Below are 19,506 nucleotides of genomic sequence, written 5' to 3'. Positions count from 1 at the left end.
ACTGTTAAGTTACCATGACAATGGTATTGGAGCACTGGAGTTTGGAACCACAAATTGCAACAAGACAGCTACGTCAATATTTTTCTTTAAGTGTTTCGCTGTGAGTTTTGTGTTAAAAAGATACATACATAAATAAATCATATATACTTAATTTTATACACATTTGGGATTAATTCAAATAAATTGTAATCATTTGCAGTTTCAGACGCTTTGGGGATTGATGTCAGGGGGGTTCTAGGTAACCTGATTTGGCAACCCGTGAATCTAGCTCTACCGCTGAAAAGTTGTTGTTGTGGGAGAAAATGGCGTCTAACGTTGAGGCCCCGGATCGCTGGTATCTCGCCCTGCTCGGTTTTGCAGAGCATTTCCGAACCTCTAGTCCGCCTAAAATACGACTCTGTGTGCACTGCCTACAGGCAGTGTTTCAATTTAAGCCTCCACAGAAGATAGAGGCCCGGACACATCTACAGCTCGGCTCGGTTCTCTACCACCACACGAAGAACAGCGAGCTGGCCCGCAGCCACCTTGAGAAAGCGGTGAGGGGCACTGTGTGTAGGAAAGAGCGGGGATGCAGTGGAAAAGGGAACGGTGTTAGGCCGCTCGTAGCGGAAAACCAGCAACAGTGGAAACTCTTAAGTATTTGTTCGTGTGGAGAGGTTTATTTTTAAATGAAGTTAATACGATGCGCATATAATTCAGTATCAACCCAATTGTGTCGTCTTCTTCATTCACCACTGTTAGCCAGGATTCTTTAAAGGATTACTTATCGTATACAAATACTCCAAACACCGCTAACATTGTACATATCTTTCCCTTTGCAGTGGTATATTTCGCAGCAGCTCTCTCAGTTTGAAGATGTTAAATTTGAAGCTGCCAGTATTTTATCCGAACTGTTCTGCCAACAGGTAAGGCTTGCAAATGAATGGAGATATATTATTTTCTGTCTGTTATTGTTAGCTTGGCTCAGTGTAATTAAAGCATCGTTGTGCCGAAGAAGTAGACACGACTTGTTACTTCTAATGCTGTACAGAAAGAATACACGGTAATATCTGATGTAGATCTGATTATTCATTTTTCAGAACTTGGTTGACTCTGCAAAACCTCTCCTGCGTAAAGCCATTCAGATTTCACAACAAACACCATACTGGCACTGCAGACTGTTGTTCCAGCTGGCGGTACGTGTGAACATCATTGTATCCCCTGACATGTTTACACAGATAAAATATATCAGTTACTACTCTGTGATCGTGAAAAGTGTATTTTGCAACTAACTACATTTAAATAACTCCTGAATCTGAATAAACAAAGCATGTACATTACTGGGGTTTATTGGAACTGCAGGTTTATCAAGAGTTATTCAGTTGATTATGCAATAACTAAGAAAAATGTAAAATATTTTTGGCTTACTAAAAGCATCACAACTTTATGTAGGCAAGTTCATGTGATTTGGATAAACTTAAATCCTAAAACCTATAGACTCTTGGTTGTACTGACTAGTGAGAATGTGTTTATTCAGCATTTGTTGAAGCATAATCCTGTTTCTACCCTAAGATTATTATCATCTCATACTGTGCTGTTAGATTTTGATTGTATGTAGACCTTAAGTTGAATTAACCCCAATTGATGATTTGTTTTTATTGCTCCCTTAGCAACTCCATACACTGGAGAAGGACTTGGTGTCGGCGTGTGACCTTCTGGGAGTTGGAGCAGAGTACGCTCGAGTGGTGGGCTCAGAATATACCAGGTAAAGGTTGTATAAAGACAGTCAAACTGCTTACACTGTAGGGCACTGGTTTTTACTCTCAAACCAAAGAAGTACAAAGAAAAGTTGGGTGCTCCTTTTTAGTTAAAGACATGTCCTCTATTTTTTAAATTCATTTTTATTGATATTGATATGTGTGTATGTAAAAAATGTTGTGTATGTGTTCTGTATTAGGGTGTTGTTTGAAGCATAACATTCAAAATTAAATATTTTTATTAGTTTAGTTTGTGTTGTATTAATTGAAATGAGGTGAATGTGAGGATTTTAAGCCTAATTTAAAACCTAATTTTTTCTTGCTTTTTTAGGGCACTGTTTCTCCTGAGTAAAGGAATGGTGAGTCCTCTTTTAAATTCCTATTGTGTTATGTCGTGAATTCTTTAAAATAAAAAGAGATACTTGCAAAGTTGGTGGCAATAACCTAAGTGATAAGAAGAGAAACAGTAATAAATGGAAGTGTTTTTTTTGTTTGTTTTCTTTTAGTTGCTGCTGATGGAAAGGAAACTCGGGGAGGTGCATCCTCTTCTCACACTGTGTGGAACTATTGTGGAAAACTGGCAGGGCAACCCGATCCAAAAGGAGTCTCTCAGGGTTTTCTTCCTGGTTCTACAGGTCACACACTACCTGGATGCTGGACAGGTAGGAAATCAAGCACGGAATCATTTGAAAAAAATTAGATGGACATTCTTTAAACATTGTTATGCACGCTTTCTTAAAAACTGTAGGGATTTACTTTCACATATTACATTTGTTTTTTCATATAACCCTAGGTAAAAAGTGTGAAGCCATGTTTGAAGCAGCTGCAGCAGTGCATCCAGACCATCTCCACACTCCACGATGATGAAATTCTTCCCACCAACCCAGCTGACCTTTTCCACTGGCTGCCCAAGGAACACATGTGTGTCCTTGTCTACTTGGTGAGTATCTTCTTTCTTCAGGTACTACATTGGGTTATTGATTACTGTTTTTCCTTTACTCATGGTTGTGGGAAAATAAAAAAAAAGAGCCGCTGGACAAAGAACATCCACTGCGCAGTAAAGGGTACAAAGTCTCCAACATGAAAGAAGATTTTGCTCTGGTCTCGTGTACAGTCGGACGTGACAAGGCATTTTATTGACCATAACAAGAACGGAACAGTGTCTGCATGTGGCAAAGTGCACTGCCAGTAATAAACGTTCCTAATATAGGTCACAACGAACACAACACGTGATAGTGTCCTAACTACAAATGTGGTAGTTCTATTTACATTTTAAATATCTTACTGTCTATACAGCAGGGGTCACTAACTATAATTGTTGGAGGGCTGAAGTTTTTTGGACAGACACCTTGGGAACTGGACACACAAATAAAATGAAATAAAAATGCATTTTTTCTCTTTGATCCTCACCTTTTAAATCCAGTAACAGGTGAAATTGGCCAGATTTGGCCCACATGCTGGCAGATGATGATCACTGCTATACTTTTATGTGCATATCTTAATATACATGTACGAATTTACTAACCATTTACTTATATGTACTTAGTTCATTAGGAAACATGGAAAAAAGTGATATCACAGCAGCTGACCACATAATCTGCTGTAAATAGACTGTAATTAGCAGTGCTGTTAAAAATGGATGTCTTTTATTTATATGGTTCTGACTGGTAGTTATATACACGTAAAGACCTGCTTTTCACTTCAAGTCAAAAGTTGTTCACCACACCCAGACACTTGTTTTTGTTAACTTGTACCTACTTGGGTATTGCATAGTTGATTTACTCATTATTGCTGTTTTACAGGTGACAGTCATGCACTCCATGCAGGCAGGCTACCTGGAAAAAGCCCAAAAGTACACAGATAAGGCTCTTATGCAACTTGAGAAGCTTAAAAGTGAGCAACCACATTTCCTGTGATTTTAAAAGTCTAAATCTCAGTGTTTGTCAGTGAAAAAAAAAAGAGGAACTAACTTTTTAAGCATTCAAGTACATCTGTTTTTTACTTTGTCTTTTTTGTTGTACAATTTAGTGTTGGACTGCAGCCCCATCCTCTCTACATTTCAAGTCATCTTACTGGAGCACATCATCATGTGCCGCCTTGTCACGGGCCACAAGGCCACTGCATTACAGGAGGTATATTAATCTTTTTTCTGTAGAACATTGACAAGTATTCATCTTCAGATAATGTGCAAAAAGACGTCAGTGTAACAGAAATCAGAACCACTCAGAAAAGCAATACAGTTGAGTGAATGAGTTTGTGTGTGAAAATGAGCTCTTGAGTTTTTATCCATACAGATTTCACAGGTCTGTCAGCTGTGCCAACAGTCCCCCAGGTTATTCACCAACCATGCCGCTCAGCTCCATACGCTTTTAGTGAGTGTTTTTCATCCAACCCTCTCCTTTATACTCAATTACCTGTAAAGCCACTGTTTCACGTGGATTATTATTATTTAAAAAACATGTCTGTTTTCGAAATAATGATAATCTACTTTTATTGAATTCAATTTGGTCTGAACTGACATGTCAATTGCATACATTTTAAAAAGAGAATTAACTTTAGTAGGTAATAACTTTGTAAATCTGTTGTACAAGTGATGAAAACCTCACTAAATGAACATTTTAAAACTGTGTTTGACTTCTCTTTATCTCCCAGGGTTTGTACTGTATCTCAGTGAACTGTATGGATAACGCAGAGGCCCAGTTTACCACAGCCTTACGGGTGAGTATATGGTGGTTTTGGCTGGTTCTCAGAAAGTCCTTCCAAGTTTTACGCTTGTGTTTACATTCAATCTGTTTTTGTGTTCAGCTCACCACACATCAGGAATTGTGGACATACATCGTCACCAACCTGGCCAGTGTCTACATAAGGGAAGGAAACAGACACCAAGAGGTTTGTTGAGAAATATTAGGAAGTTGTGTATTCATTGCGTAGGACAGGGGTGTCTGCCCTTTTTTACCTCGTGTGCTACTATTCAACTGACCTGGCCAGCGTGATCTACCTACATTGAATATGTGAAATTTATATGTACTCGTGTCAACTGAACATACTTTATGAGTATATATGCATTATATGTTTGGGTATTTATTAAATTCCTCTAGCTGGCATATGGCACAATATAGTTCCGTTCTTACAGTATATGGTCACTACTATACACTACAGAATTATATTTTAATTTTCCTTGTCTTAAATTTTTATGATCTACCAGCACTCGATTTACTGCTAGATTGCGATCCACTTGTTGTGCACCCATGGCGTAGAGCAGGCTGTAAACTATAATGTCAGTTGTCGCCCCATGTTACTGTTACGTAATTTGTCCACCAGAGGGCAGCCACAACACTTTGAATACCATTTTTACTCTGCACAGAAAACATCCCTATGTGTTTTATGCCATAAGGAAAACTTGTTTTATTTACAATTGTTTTTAAACATCATTGTATTTTTCCTGTTTTCTAGCTGTACAGTCTGTTAGAGAGAATAAACCCAGACCATAATTTCCCAGTCAGGTAAGCAGCTCATGGTTCACACCAACCTGAACATGTTTATGTTTTGGAACTTCAACACATAATATTTGTGCTTTTTACTCAGCTCCCACTGCCTACGTGCTGCAGCCTTCTACATCAGGGGTCTCTTGTCTTTCTTCCAGGGGCGCTACAATGAAGCCAAGTAAGACAAAATTCTAAGTCTATTTGTGCAAACCCCAGTTAAAGGTCCACTGAGTGTTGACATTCATCTGTCTTATCTTTTGTTACAGACGTTTTCTAAGGGAAACACTGAAGATGTCAAATGCTGAGGATCTGAACAGACTGACTGCCTGCTCTCTGGTTTTACTAGGCCACATCTTCTATGTACTTGGAAACCACAGAGTAAGATCAAATGTCACACAGCAGTGACTTTAGACCTCCGTGGCACCTGCATACTTGAAACTGATATATTTTTGTGCACCGACATTGTTTTCTGTCATCAAAAACAAATTTTCTCATAATGTTAAAAATCTAAAAATAAAATTCTAGTAATGTAAAGTCTGTCGCATCAGAAGTGAACGAGTCACACTGAACAAACTCTATGTAAAATTTATGTGATGCTTCTGTGTTCTCTGTTAAAGGAAAGCAACAACATGGTTGTGCCTGCCATGCAACTGGCCAGCAAGATCCCTGACATGTCTGTTCAACTCTGGTCTTCAGCACTGTTGAAAGGTCTGTCTTTTTTTTTTTTCAATGCTGAGCTGTACAAGTTATTAACAGACGTGTGTGTTAGAGATGTACCGATCGACCGGTCAGTGATCAGGATAAACCGGTTTTTCAGCCTGACTGGTCAGCTCACATGCTGTATTTTCAGATGATTTCAGGCGATAGCAACATCACTCACAAACTGTAGCCCACTTGTTGTTAGCTTAGAAGTTCTTTACATTCAGCCAAGAAAGCTGTACGCTTGTTATTTGTAATGTATATGACAGTAAGTGTACCTGCAGCCACAACAAGGACATTCAGACAGACAAACCTAATCTGACAGTTACAACACTGTCATCCAGGCAAACATGCCGAGTCCCAGGATGCAAACAACAGAACAACAGCGTTTTTGTTTGTTTTGTTTTTTTAGGCGTAGCATTAGCTGAGCTGTTTCAGGTTGTGTAATGCTATGTTAACAACCTGCTGCGAGCTAACCCTGAAGAGTAATTAGTTTTACAACTAACATCTGGACAACTTACGTTAGTTTAATGCTTGTTTGGGTTAAACTGCTCAGTGGGTAAACACAGATTATGCACAATAATTGCACAAGCTTTGTTTGCCGTACAGTTAGCTCCACAGTAACCCATTTTCATTTAGAAACTCATTCCAGTCGCCAAGCACATTATTTTGAAATTTGTGACTGAGGAGTTAACCTCAGTCACAGTGAGTACTGAGTAATTTTTGAAAAATGTTTTTCTCTGCAGTAGCTCACCAGCACCCCTAGAGGAAGACCTCTGATCTAAACTGTTATGCAGTTGTTTTGCCTGTCTGTCTGTACTTATGCTGTAATATTTGAATACAACTCACTGACAAATCACATTAGGCAACTTTTGAGAAGTGTCCTGTCATCGTAGCATGACAGGACACAGAGTATGATAAAAGCAGATATAAGACATATTGCATATTTCAAGTACATGACTTCAGCATTGCTCTTGAACTTCCTGTTCCTGATTAAGGCAGTCTGAGTCACTTCATATCAAGTTACACACTCCCAATGCTACGTGTCCAGGCTCCTATTAGACCATCCAGCGACCAATCACACTTGGTTTCTGCTCATGTTTCCCCTACAAGTCAACATGTATTATCTATTTTCCTAATCTTTGAGAAAGGAGCCTTGTTTTATGTAGACGCAGACACGTCTGATAAAAAAAGCTTCTATTTTAAATTTTGCATCTTAAGAACAAGTTGGTTACTGTTGCTTGAAAACACAGAGTGCAGAGTTTGACAATGTGTTGTTGTTTTGTTTTTTTGTTTTGCAGATCTGAACAAGGCCCTCGGGAACAATATAGATGCCCACGAAGCAGCCCAGATGCACCAAAACTTCTCCCAGCAGTTGCTACAGGACCACATTGCTGCTTGCAGCCTCCCTGAGCATAACCTCATTAGTGTACGTTCATCAGACAAACACGTTTTAGACATTAGCTCTCTGTGCACTTTAGTGCTGAAATGACACTTCTTTTGTTTTCCAGTGGACTGATGGCCCTCCTCCTGTCCAGATCCAAGCTCAGAATGGCCCCACCACCAGCCTCGCAAGCCTGCTATGAGAACTTTCTAGAAAGCATCCCAGTAGCTGGTACATTATCGCAAGAAAAAAAAAATCTAATGTGTAAAATATGATCAGATTTTAAGGTTTAATTATTTCACTTGACATTTGAAACTGTAAAACCAATGTATTTAACCTCTAATGACTTGGATATTTTTTTATTGTTTTTTTTTTTTTTTTAACTGCAGGTCTGTTTTCTTCTTGATTAAAGTAGCGAATGACAAGCAGTGACATGAGAAGGGGCTTCTTTCCATCTGATGTTGTGGAGTGGCCTTCGCTACATTTTAGATTTCCTTTTTCACATACTGGAAATATGATGATAGCTAGGCACGGCAGTAAAGAAATGTAGAAAAAAATAATTTATTCATGTTGATATTTTTATAACTGTTGGTAAATATTTTACATCTTGCCTTTTTGTATGGATGTTGTTTCTCTTTTCATGCATAGGTGTTACTGAAGAGGACCCATGTACACTATTTCTGAGCAGGGTTTCTAACAAGAAAATCTTGGTAGGTAATTTTTGTACAAAATGTTATAAAATGGAGGTGTCCCGTGGTATATTTTCTAAGCACCGGAAATCAGCTAAACATTTAGCCGTTTGCATCGTTTTCGGACAGCACATAATCAGCTCTGTGCAGTTCCTCTCCTAGGCCAGACAGTACCAGTGATGGGTTTGTAAATTAACAGTATTTAACATCAGGGTTTTATATTATTTGGTTGATATTAGGAATACCTTATACATTAAAAAATACACATTTAACTACTGTATTTTTTGAAGTTCCATTATATGTATAAAATGCCTTTTGATGTGTTAATTTTATAAAACCATTCTTAAAATTTTGGTTAATGGTTAATCTTCAAATATTCAAAATGAATTTATTTTTATTTTTTCAAGTCTGTCCCAATTAGTTACACTAAATCATTTCTGTACCGTATGTAAAGATTCACCACTTGTTAAACGTTTATTGTACAGCATCAGCATCAACGTTTGGCGTTGGTTTAGGAGATTGTGAGGATGTATTTTTTAGCTTTTCTGTGTAGAAGTCTAAATGCTTGGTATTTAAGGCACACTGTGAGGACACAGAGGGCTTTGAATACTTGCCACATTTTATCCAATGCCTATGTTTTTAATGCTTACATTGTTCACTATTTTTCTTTCCAAATAAACTTTGATTGATTTTGTAATGAACGGATCTCCCTGGCCTTTTTGTTGTCACTTAGGAGTAAGTTTGTGAAATCAGCACTTAGCTTGTGTGCATTAAATAAATGAATACAAGAGTCTAAGGGATATTCAGTTATTAAAGGAAATTAGAAATAGTTGGTGATTACTAAAAACATGTCCAATTTTAACATTAGCTTAGAGTTATTGAATATTTCAAATGTTAACAGCCCAATTTGACATCAGGTGGTTATCAATTATTTTATTGAATTATCAAGGATTTAACCTAACATCCACTAAATTTAGAAAAAAGCTATAGTGACTACATACTGGATTAGTTTTATGTTAGCTTTTTGTCGTACATGGATGTGTAACAAGACATGTTATTCATATCCTGTTTTCCTATGTGCCTGCAGGCAAGTGATACAATCTTTAGCCAAAGTATCAGAACAACTGTCATGTTTACTTAAGAGGAACTCTCCTGTTGCTGCTTTAGTTTACCTTCTCATGATAGACCACTGGCCATGAGGAAGACGGATACATTCCCAACATGTACACAAAAGCATTTAATAAGTTATTTTGTGACTTATTGTGTGGATTAGTAAAATTACAAATAAAACAAATATGTTGGGTTTCATTCCTGTAACAGTGGTGACCTTGATAAATGACTTAAGCTATTACCTGCATATAACTTTAAACCTCCTTATTTTAACTTATTTAAGATTATTTACCACGTCATTACATCTTTGTTTTTGAACACACATCTTTGTTAAAAAAAAGATGTATGCATAAAGGGAAACAAAGATGAAATTCAAAACAATGCAGAATAAGATACAAAATAAAAAATAGACTGTCGTACATAACATTAAAATCAATGCCTAATGCCCTGCTTGTGTTTATAATATTATATATATATTTGTTACTTTTTTTGTTTTGGTTTCATTTGTAAACTTATTATTTCCGAGGTGTGTATGAACGCAGCATGACGCCGCCTGTGGTGGCTCATTACATTATCTGGCAGCCGGAGTGGCAGCGGACAGAAGAGAGGGGATCCCCGGGATTTTTTTACACCGTAGCCAGCGTCAAACATCTGAAAATCACGGGGACTCGCTTAAGCTCCTCCTAGACTTTGTAAGTTTGCGTATCCCATCATCATATTCACTCGTGCAGTGTTTTATTCTATTTTTAATTTAATTTGTTACAAAGCTATAAAGTTTCTCTTTGGTGTTAGCACGGCTAACGTAAGTTAGGCTAACTAGCATCTGAGCTAATGTGTAAGGTAACAGTTTGTGTGTGTGTGCGCGCGCGTGTGTCACTGCGTCGCACTAAGACCCACTGAAACATGAACTGCTAGAAACAAACCAAATGAAAAAAAGTCGTTTGTTTTTAAAACTAACAACCAAGTTTTATATGGGTGCAATGTTGTTCTGGTAAATTGTAAGTTACATTTATTTGTTGTGGATGCAGTGAGTTAAGTTTTTAGAAATTGTTATTTTTGTATGCCATTTAAGCTTGGTCATTGTGAATAAATTCAGCGACTGTCTGTTCGACCAGACGACTGTCCAGAGAGTTAGCGTTAGCCGGCTAACATAGCACGCTGGGGGCTCATGTAAACGATCTCAGTTTCATTGTCTGTCTTGTATCGCTATTTGGACGTACACTCAGATCAAAGCTCAATATTACTCTTCATAACGCGCTAATAAACTGCCCAGTGTCAAGAGGCTATTACTTGATTGTTGAAAGTTTAAAGAATAATACGATTATGTGTGAAGTCGCTTTAGTTAGCCACTGTGTTTGTACCCGGACAGATGGACAGGTTGTTGTTGGCAAAGCCAAGTTAACGTTAGCATGTGATAGCCTGTTGTTGTTGATGGCTTGGTTCATAATATGTAGCAATTATCTCGGCAGCGTTAGTTCACTAAAGTTAGTGACCACACCAGTCAGTATTTCTAACGTTTAATTTCTGGCTCATTTCTCATTTTAAACGTGCAGAGTTATTATGCTGTCTTTGTGAGCCACTGATCTCAGAACTTTGTCAGATTAGCTCAACCGTGTAAAGCCTGTTTTATGGTGCCGTAATGGTGGACGGTTGTGCCTCCGCCGGAGTGTGTGTCTAGATTGGTATCTATCACCCACGTCTATCACCAAACAGATAAATGGTTTCTTTGTTTTTGAACCATCGTCGTGTATGATTTCAAACTGAAACCCATGTATTTGATTTGTCTTACTTCCATGTATACATATATGTAATGTCTGTAACTGGTGTTTCGATAATATTCGTCGAACTCACTCAGCCATCTAAGGGCACTCCTTTGATATTAATCATGTGATATATTGTTTGTCTGATATCTGGCCCTCGGAGATTTGTTTAGGTAGATGCAACGATGCACATCAAGCTGTTACTAATTAGATGTGTCCTTTGGAGTGTACACTTAAAAACAATGTTGAATTTGATACTGTAAGGGTTTAGGGCTGAACAGAAGTGTTAGGATGTCAACATCTGCTGAGCACGAGTCTGATCAGACAGACAATTGACAATCTTGGTAACAGGTCACTAAGCATGTTGTGTTTGACCTTTTGTCTGTTTGTCCAAGAACCCTATAAAAAACTATGCTCAGATGTGACTGAGAAGTCTGACAGGAATTGGAGCTCCGACATCGTGCTGTACTATGTCTACACCTTTCAAGATGTTGATACATTTTCTTGTGCTATTTCAAAATGCTAAACTCTTTAGCTTTGTCCAGTTATTGTAAATAATTTATGCCTGAGCACCATCTGAGTTCCACCCATCATTAAGTCATTGGTACACTCTTCACACTACTGTTTTTTTGTTATATATTATAAGTATAAGTAAGTATACAAGTATAAGAAGTATTTGTTGGAGTTTATAGAGACTGATGTAAAAAAAATCTGTTACAGAGTTTATGGAGGAGAAAACAACTATTTGTTTTATTTACTTATTTTGTGATTTTCACTGCAGGAAAAAAAAAGAAGAAAATTTAATAAAACAACCCCAATCTGCTATATATGATCACTAGCAAAGTAAATATACAGAACATACAAGGGGAGACTGGCCACTGAAACATTAAAACTTTAGTGGACACTTCATCTAAAAGGTTTGTTAAGCAGCCAATTGCTGGTGTGTTTCCACTGGCAAGGAGAAGATCATCTGTAAGTGAACCTACTTTAAAATGGGATCATTTCTGCAGCCTTGTAGTTGTAAAACTAACAACTGCTTTGTGGATATTTGCACGGCGGCAACTGCTATGTCGCTATTTAAAAGGAATAGTAAACAGAGATGGCCTGCCAATAGAATTACCACTACGCAGTACAAGTTGTCATCCAAAGGTTATCTATTTGTAATATCATGGATTTTCATTTATAAAACTAAAATTAGATTCTAATGTTCAAGGTCAAAATCAGGTTTTATTGAAAAGAAAGGTTTTCCGCTGAGGTGATAAATACACCTGTATTTTGTACCCTCTGTACAGTGAATAATATAAATAAGATATATGACATTTTGTTTTGATCAGATGATAACTTATGTTGTGATAAAATGTCATGTGATCAGAAAAAGTTTCAGGATGGACACATCACTCACAGTAGTAGCGTTTTCAAACCACAGAGTTAATTTATTAACGTGTCATCTGTAGTCCTGGAGCCATTCAAAATTCAACTCTAACTTTTGATTGTCATGAAAAGATACATTTTGCACTGCAGAATATCTTTTGTTGTTTTTCCTCTTTTATTGATGTTTCTGGAACTTCTGGAAAGTTTTGTGATTACAGACATTTTTATTTAGACATGTTTTGTCTGCTGTAAACGGCCTTTCATGTGACAGTTTAAACAATGTTCTGTCTTCCATGCCAGAGGACAGGAGTAATCATACTGGTCACGGGGACCCACCCAAAAGCCTCAGGCAATTCTGGAGCTGGGGGAGTGTAACCCTCCAGCGTTTGATGGAAATATTTCTTGTTTACCCTGTTGTACTTCTTATTGACTTGAACAACTAATATTAGGCACCAAACACAAGAATAGTTGATCATTTTCTGACGCTGACACCCTTTTTATTTTTGAGTTATAATTCAAGGAAAGAACACTTAAAATAATTATTTTTGTTATTGTAACATTCCTGTCAATTTAGTTTGATCATTGACAATTTACAGAATTTGACTTATAATTCATCACTGAATAATAACTTAATTAACTTAATAATAACATAATATGAATAAACTGTTCATGAATCTGAAGATAAAGCAACCTCCTTTGCAGAGTTTTTATAGAAAGCATTGTTTAAATTATTTATCAACAGAGGACTGTTGGTAATGACCAGCCTAAAGGCTGTTTTTGGACCAGAAATGTGGACTTTACATGACATTAGTGTTGTATTTTTGATTTAATGATTGCTTATATATCCTTTTGAATATTATAATTATTGTGTGAATTAAAAAATAAATACTCAAAGAAAATCGGACATCTAAAAATGATAAACTAATTGGCTATAATGTTTGAACAGCTGAAACATAATTGCTGGGTAATAGTGAAACTGTTAACGATAATACTGTACAATGCAAATAAGTATATTTAAACAAATATGCAAGTGGAATAACTTTGCTTAAAATATACAAGACATGCTGCTTAGCAGTAAAGCATATTTTACACTAGCTTTACATTGATACCTGATCATCGTTGACCATTGATACCTTATTATTGTTTTTAAGTTGATGGCCAACTGATGGCATGACAGTAAGTACATTGACCTTAGAGCTGGAGCAGTAGTAAAATCTCAGCTCTGTTTGGGCATACACCTCTCTTCAGCCTCAACTGGATTAAGTGGAGGCAATTGAAAGATAGTAACATAAATGCACTTATTGTGCAGTGATTGTTTGTTTTTTTTAACTCTTTTGCCAAAGCAGATCATGTGCCTCCATCTCACCCAATCTGCTGCTTTGACACCAACTATCTTCATGTCTTCTTTCATGTCATTCACTAATCTTCTCTGGGGTCTTCCTCTCCTCTTCTTGCCTGACTTCTTCCTCTCCAACAACCATAGTCTGATCCATTATATCCATCTATTGTCAGATATATTTATTATCTCAGCAGCATTTGATAAACCTTGATAGAACTTTGATGTTCCTTAAAAAGGATGGATCCCCTAACACAATGTTTCATCAAGTTTATGAAATTTCTGACTACCGGCTCTAACTAGAATACTGTGCTGGTGACCAGTGTAAAGAATTTGGTAGTATTCTCCAATCATTTCAGGAAATTCGACACTTACTTACAGCCTTACATTTTTTCTCCCATAACACCTTTTGCTCTGGTCACTTCCTGTGCCAACCATTTCTGAGAAATGTAATTTGATAGCTGCGTGTGTTCTGGCACTATTGTTTGTTTCTTTGGTACAAGATTTTATTCTGCAAAACTGTGAGGTTGGCATTTGGAGGCAATCTGACTGCAATTAGAGATTCCTGTCAATGGTTGTTTTAAACATTTGGCTTTTTTATTATAGCTACTAGTAATGTTGTCAGTGATTTGAGATTAGAGCCTTTCAAAGTGATAGTTTAGACCTTCTACCTTTTTCCTATTTTTATGTGAGCCAAAAGGTTGTTTTTCGCTAATGTCTTTTTTCAATAGATGTGCATTTATGTGAATATCTGTCAAAAATTCAAGTGAATAGTGCATTGTTTAATAATAGATCAGTTGCCTATTTTCTGATTAAAGAGGGTGGCATAACAAGCTATCTTTAGGGGTGTGTTACAGACCTTTTGGCCTGCAGTCAACTTTTATTTGTGTGCAGAATTGAAAAGTGTGGTTGATTTTCTTTCATGTTGTGAGCTGTTAAAAATCGCAGTATTAAATGTTAGAAAAGACTATGCTTCATAGTCATCTCTAGTGTAGGAGCCAGCTGACTGCTCCTGTTTTTATTGTATCAATAATAATAAAATGAATTCATTTTTTTATTTAATTTATATTTTATCTACCTTTCCTGATGTCGATTTAAAAAAAAAAAAAGAAGCTCTAGTTACCTATACATCTGATCTCCGAACTTGAACGTCAAAGAATACAGCCATAATTTTTGAGTCATTATAAGATGTGTTTGTTTGTGCCCATGAACTACAGCTTTGCCTTACCTAGTCTTACCTGACTGACTAATGTTGTCATTGGCATGTTGCTTAGAGATAACCCAGGTGGAGACATTCGCTCGTACATCTGCAACTACTGTGTGTCTCTCACTCTGCAATCCACAGGCAGACGCACACGCGCACACACACACACACACACACACACACACACACACACACACAAAGAGTCTGGCAGATCCAGAGTTAAAGGCTTCCATTTTGTTAGGTAACACCCTAATGGTCTGATCTGTCAGTGGCGTTAAAATGGCAGGGGCTTAACCCTTGGTAGTCAGGATCCAACCGCTAGAGACACGAGCACACACACTCATGCATGCACAAGCACTCACACACTCATGCGCACGCACACACAGTCTCACTTGTCAGCTGGCCATTCCCAGAACAACAAGAGTACAGGGAGGAAAACACCAGGAAGAGTGTGTACCAGGGAGAGGTGGAGGAAAGGGCAGAAAGTGAGTAAGTGAGAGACAGAAATACAAGGAAGAGTTTTTTTTTTCTTCACATTAGTACAGCTAAACTATGGCTCAACCAACCACATGTGCTCTTTATCCTTTCTAGCCTCTGTAGCTGTGCTACCACCTGAGCTGGTCCCTACTGCTAATCCAGCTTTTAGAGGCATTTGTTCCCTAAAGACCTCTAGAGATGTGTTTATACGAAATAGAATAGATTATGAAGCAGTGAGGTTAATTTTAATGACATTGTGTCATACATCTTAGCTAAGATATTCACTACTTGGTGATGCTGACAGCAAGATTTCTATCAGTTTTATTAATTAAATCTTTAGACACGGGTCTTAAATAAGAACAGTTACTAGCATTTTATCTCTTTGTTTTATTTGGCTGTATTAATCCATTGTTAGCTGGCTTGATCCAAGTCAAGTGAGTTGTTCATTGCATTGCTGGACTTGTCACTGATACGCTTGACATGATGTAATTGATAAGAAAAATTCTTAAACGTACGTGCTTGTTACACCTGTGTTGTTGTTTTTGGTGCATATTATATGTATTATTTCTTGCTAAGCAAATGTTCCTTTCCCGCTGTTGTTACAGACGGATATGTGAATCAACCAAAGGAAGGCCGTGTTATTATTATAGGAAAATGAGGTCTCCTACTTTTAAATCTCCAAGGATGAACAAGCAGAGATCACATTTCCCTTGCTGCTGTCATCCATTGACTTTTCTTTTGGCATTTCAGTAGCATTTTAAAGAGAATATGGTGTGTTTTGATGTCTTACAGTTGCACAGGCTAACATTTCGATTTTCAAAAGGAAATGTCTGTTGTCTGTAGTAGAGTCCTACAATGTTCCATTAATAGTTCAGGAAATAGAGGGTTTTGATTATGATTTGAAATGGATCCTTATTAAACGCCTCACTGTAGTAAACACATCATAGCAGAATAGAGATAGGTACACATTTCTCTGATCCTGATCAAATGGGGTCCTTTACAGCAAAAATGATGTTAATGCACGTTATATAACCAACCTAAGAGGATTCTGTTAGTTAAAAGTGTTAAATAAAGCTTTAATTCCCTACATTTTATCTAAAGTGCTTCTCATGCATGTTTTTTATTAAATAGGCTCTCCCTGTAGCACCACAAAAGTTGCAGTGCTAAGTGCTTTTTTTTCTCTTCCTCTATATATTTAGAAATTTTGCGGCAATAATTTAATAGAAGTGACCACTGTTTTCAAGGAACGAATCAGTTCACCCCAGTGTGCATGTCAGTGCTATATATGTTATAACTCTACTGGAAGAATGAATAGGTCTGTTCTGACTCCCTAATCAGTTTTCAACAGCTCTTTGACTTCTCACAAATCTGACATGCCACGTATGAACCCACTGTGATCACTGTATAACATATGAAATATGTGTGTAGTTTATGTTAAAAAATGTGATTTATCAGTTTAAGCAAAAAACATGGTCTAGCAGTTTGTAACCGTTTGTATCTTCTCCTCAGGCTGAGGGCAGCCATGTCGGAGGAGGCAGTCCGTCAAACACGCAGCCAAAAACGGGCTCTGGAGAGGGACCATTCAGGTCTGACTGGTTCACCCGAGGACATGGACAGCAAAAGAGTTAAAATTGAAGGAGATGCACCTGGAGCTGCTCTGGCCCTGGTGGGATCTGGAGCTGAAGGTGTCAAGTTGAAGAGTGAACAGGCTGCCAAGGTGGCAGCCAGCATCCTGAAGTCTGGGGAAGTCAAAGCCACCATCAAGGTGGAGGTGCAGACAAGAGATGAGCCTGTTGATATGAGCACATCCAAAAGGTATGATCCGGAACAGATTTGGTTTGTTGACAATTTAAAAACTTTCTTGGGTGTACACTGCTTTTGCTGATGACGGACATATTTTGCTATGAAAGGGAGTGTCCTTTACACTGGCATTTTTATTTATACTTCTTTTTTTTTTCCTACCTCCTGTTCTCCTTTCCTTACAGTCCACCTTTCCCTCTTTCTCATTATCTCTGCCTTTCTCCTTTTTAGAATGCACACACGACTTAAATAGGATATACCATATTACTTTTATGCAATTAATATCGATCTTTAGTGACTCATTTGAGTGTTAGACATACTTTGGTAACAAGATGCATTGTAGGGTGTTATTATCACCACCAGCTTTTCAATTTCATAAAGCAGGTGAAAAGGAAGAACATTTCCAGATTTTGGCATATTATAAAACATCTTTGTTTTCCCAACTGCTACTTAATGAGTAGGCAGAAACTGTATCTGAGAGGACGGGGTGAGTGCACCACACCATGAGACCTTTCTGTACACAAAATAGCAAAAGAGTTTATTAATAGTTTATGAGAGTGTTTAGTGAATTGCAGTCCTACACTCTTTAATAGGCCCTTTTTACCTGCTTAAATGGGACAATTGTGGGCTTAAAAGGTTATTTTTAGTCAGCTGTAGTTTTCAAATTATTGTATATTTGTGCCAGTACATTCCTGTTTATTTTTAATCTGTAGTTTGATGACACATTTCTGTTGTCTTATGCATAATCCTGCAGCGCCTGCATGTTTTCTGTATCGTTTAATTTGCTTAATATTACGAATAATTCATATGTGTTGTGCGTTTGGTCTCAATCTTTACATTATATAAGGATTTGTAAATCAGAAAAAGGCCATGGGTAGAAATGTTCAAGGCCGTGGCTTTTCTTTGCAGAGAAAGTAAATACACCTAGTCCACAAAAAAACACTGTGTGGAAGATGAGCTGATGTTTTTGCCTTATACAAAAAGATCATTAGTTTGATTTGCAGTTGTAACTGATAGTCTGAACATTCTCCTTGTGTGTGTGCATAGTTTTGCAGATTTTCACACTGCATGAAAAATAAAGGTTTTCCTACTCAGCACCAAGTACAGCTATCTGTCACAGTCTCTTTCTACATTTACCAGAAATTGGTCTGACAGGAGTCATACAGGAAGTCACACTGTGGTTTGTCAGCAGGCTGACCTCAATTTAAAAAGTTGAAGCTCTTTGGGCCTGGGCTCCATTTTCTCCCACAGCACCTGAACTGTGCTTCACACTTCATACAAAATGAAGGCTACGTGTCACAAACTGGTTTAAACTGGCCGTTGCTATGGTTGCTACGTTGGAAAGAGCATTTGGTGAAAGGAGGGGCCAGAAGGGTGGTGGGTGCGTCACATGACCACACAGAAATGTCTAATGTCATATGACGTGGTTGTTAGAATGTTTAATAAACACAACAGTGTGAGGACACGTAACCTAAGGAGTAGAGGTGATTCAGCAAATCAACTGGATGTGTTGAGTGCATCTCTCTCTCTTTTTTTTTTTCTTTTTTTTTAAGATAAGCTTGCTCAAGCTTCACCTTTGGCCCCGGCTAAACCCTTGTCATATTTTGATGCTTACTCATTACCATACTTTTATGAAGAAATGAAAACTCTCTAGGATCCTGCTTACATTTTAAACACAACAAGCAACACAGAAAAATGATCAGAACTGTTCTTTGATTGCAAACTTCATGATGTCATACATTGGGGATGGGGGGGGGGGGGGCTTATCAAGCCATAAATTAAGGAAACTGAGGTATGCCGAGTCGCTGGGTCTTTTATCACAAAGCTGTTGTGTGTTGGGTTGCATGTGTAAACAGCATAAGCTCATCAGAATGTTGCAGTTTCCATTCTCATAGTTTTCTGTTAGGCAAGGTGTAGCAGAAATGTTGTCTTTACAGACCTGTTGAGTGTTTGTTTTTTTATCTTATAGTTTATGACTATTTTCCAAGTATCAGTCTATGTATATTATGTTATTGTGGTTTGTTGGTGTTTTGTGGGGCTAGGTTTAGCTCTTGAAGTTATTTAACTATTATTGAGTTTTGCCCAATATAAATATATACATGTATATATACACACACTGTCATACATATCTGACCTTGTTGAACCATGTGTGCTGCTTCTGTTTGACAGCTGTTGTCTGCTATCGATGGTAGCAGTGGGGCATGTTTGTAGTCAGGACACAGCAGAGAGAAGGTTGTGAAGAAGTGAGTCAGAGGGAGTATAAAAGATGAATAAGTAAGATTGGGGGAGGGGTGGATGAAGTAGTGACTGAGTGAGTGAGTGAGTGTGTACACAATAGGTTGGCTCCTGGCCATATATTCCCCTCCCCCTCGTTGTCACTCGCTCCACTGTCTCCGGCGGACCTCTGTTCTTCTCAGCTTGTGACTTTGGTGTTGGCAGCTGGGAGGGAGGAGAA

The 19,506-nt window shown here is 37.7% G+C and overlaps 3 protein-coding genes across 5 annotated transcripts in view; 2 read left to right on the top strand and 1 right to left on the bottom strand.

Annotated features, from left to right (window-relative positions):
- Nucleotides 1-19,506, bottom strand: part of LOC103399996 (methyl-CpG-binding domain protein 3-like) — an 844,757-nt gene that overhangs the window by 749,600 nt on the left and 75,651 nt on the right. The window lies entirely within an intron of this gene.
- On the top strand, nt 249-8,694 carry LOC103376778 (MAU2 chromatid cohesion factor homolog). Of its 2 annotated transcripts, XM_008307289.3 has the most exons (19): nt 249-536; nt 822-905; nt 1,080-1,175; nt 1,650-1,744; nt 2,068-2,095; nt 2,243-2,398; nt 2,530-2,676; nt 3,539-3,629; nt 3,765-3,868; nt 4,031-4,108; nt 4,389-4,454; nt 4,542-4,625; nt 5,190-5,239; nt 5,322-5,399; nt 5,488-5,599; nt 5,839-5,929; nt 7,222-7,349; nt 7,432-7,535; nt 7,694-8,694. In XM_008307289.3, the coding sequence occupies exons 1-18, from the start codon at nt 303-305 to the stop codon at nt 7,504-7,506; spliced, it is 1,797 nt and encodes a 598-aa protein (XP_008305511.1). In that variant the 5' UTR covers nt 249-302; the 3' UTR covers nt 7,507-7,535; nt 7,694-8,694. The 2 variants fall into 2 exon arrangements, with proteins under 2 accessions (XP_008305511.1, XP_008305510.1); XM_008307288.3 differs by having other exon boundaries at nt 7,432-8,694.
- The window catches only part of gatad2ab (GATA zinc finger domain containing 2Ab), a 15,947-nt gene continuing 6,080 nt past the window's right edge, over nt 9,640-19,506 (top strand). For both annotated transcript variants that reach the window (XM_025066321.1, XM_017040665.2), the window contains exons 1-2: nt 9,640-9,795; nt 16,761-17,066. In XM_025066321.1, the coding sequence (XP_024922089.1) occupies nt 16,774-17,066 (293 nt within the window). In that variant the 5' untranslated portion in view covers nt 9,640-9,795; nt 16,761-16,773. The remainder of the gene's footprint in view (nt 9,796-16,760; nt 17,067-19,506) is intronic.

Source organism: Cynoglossus semilaevis, chromosome 2 (genome assembly GCF_000523025.1).
Source record: "Cynoglossus semilaevis isolate Cse_v1.0 chromosome 2, Cse_v1.0, whole genome shotgun sequence".
NCBI classification, from domain to species: Eukaryota; Metazoa; Chordata; class Actinopteri; order Pleuronectiformes; family Cynoglossidae; genus Cynoglossus; species Cynoglossus semilaevis.
This window is presented reverse-complemented; position numbering and strand designations above follow the sequence as displayed.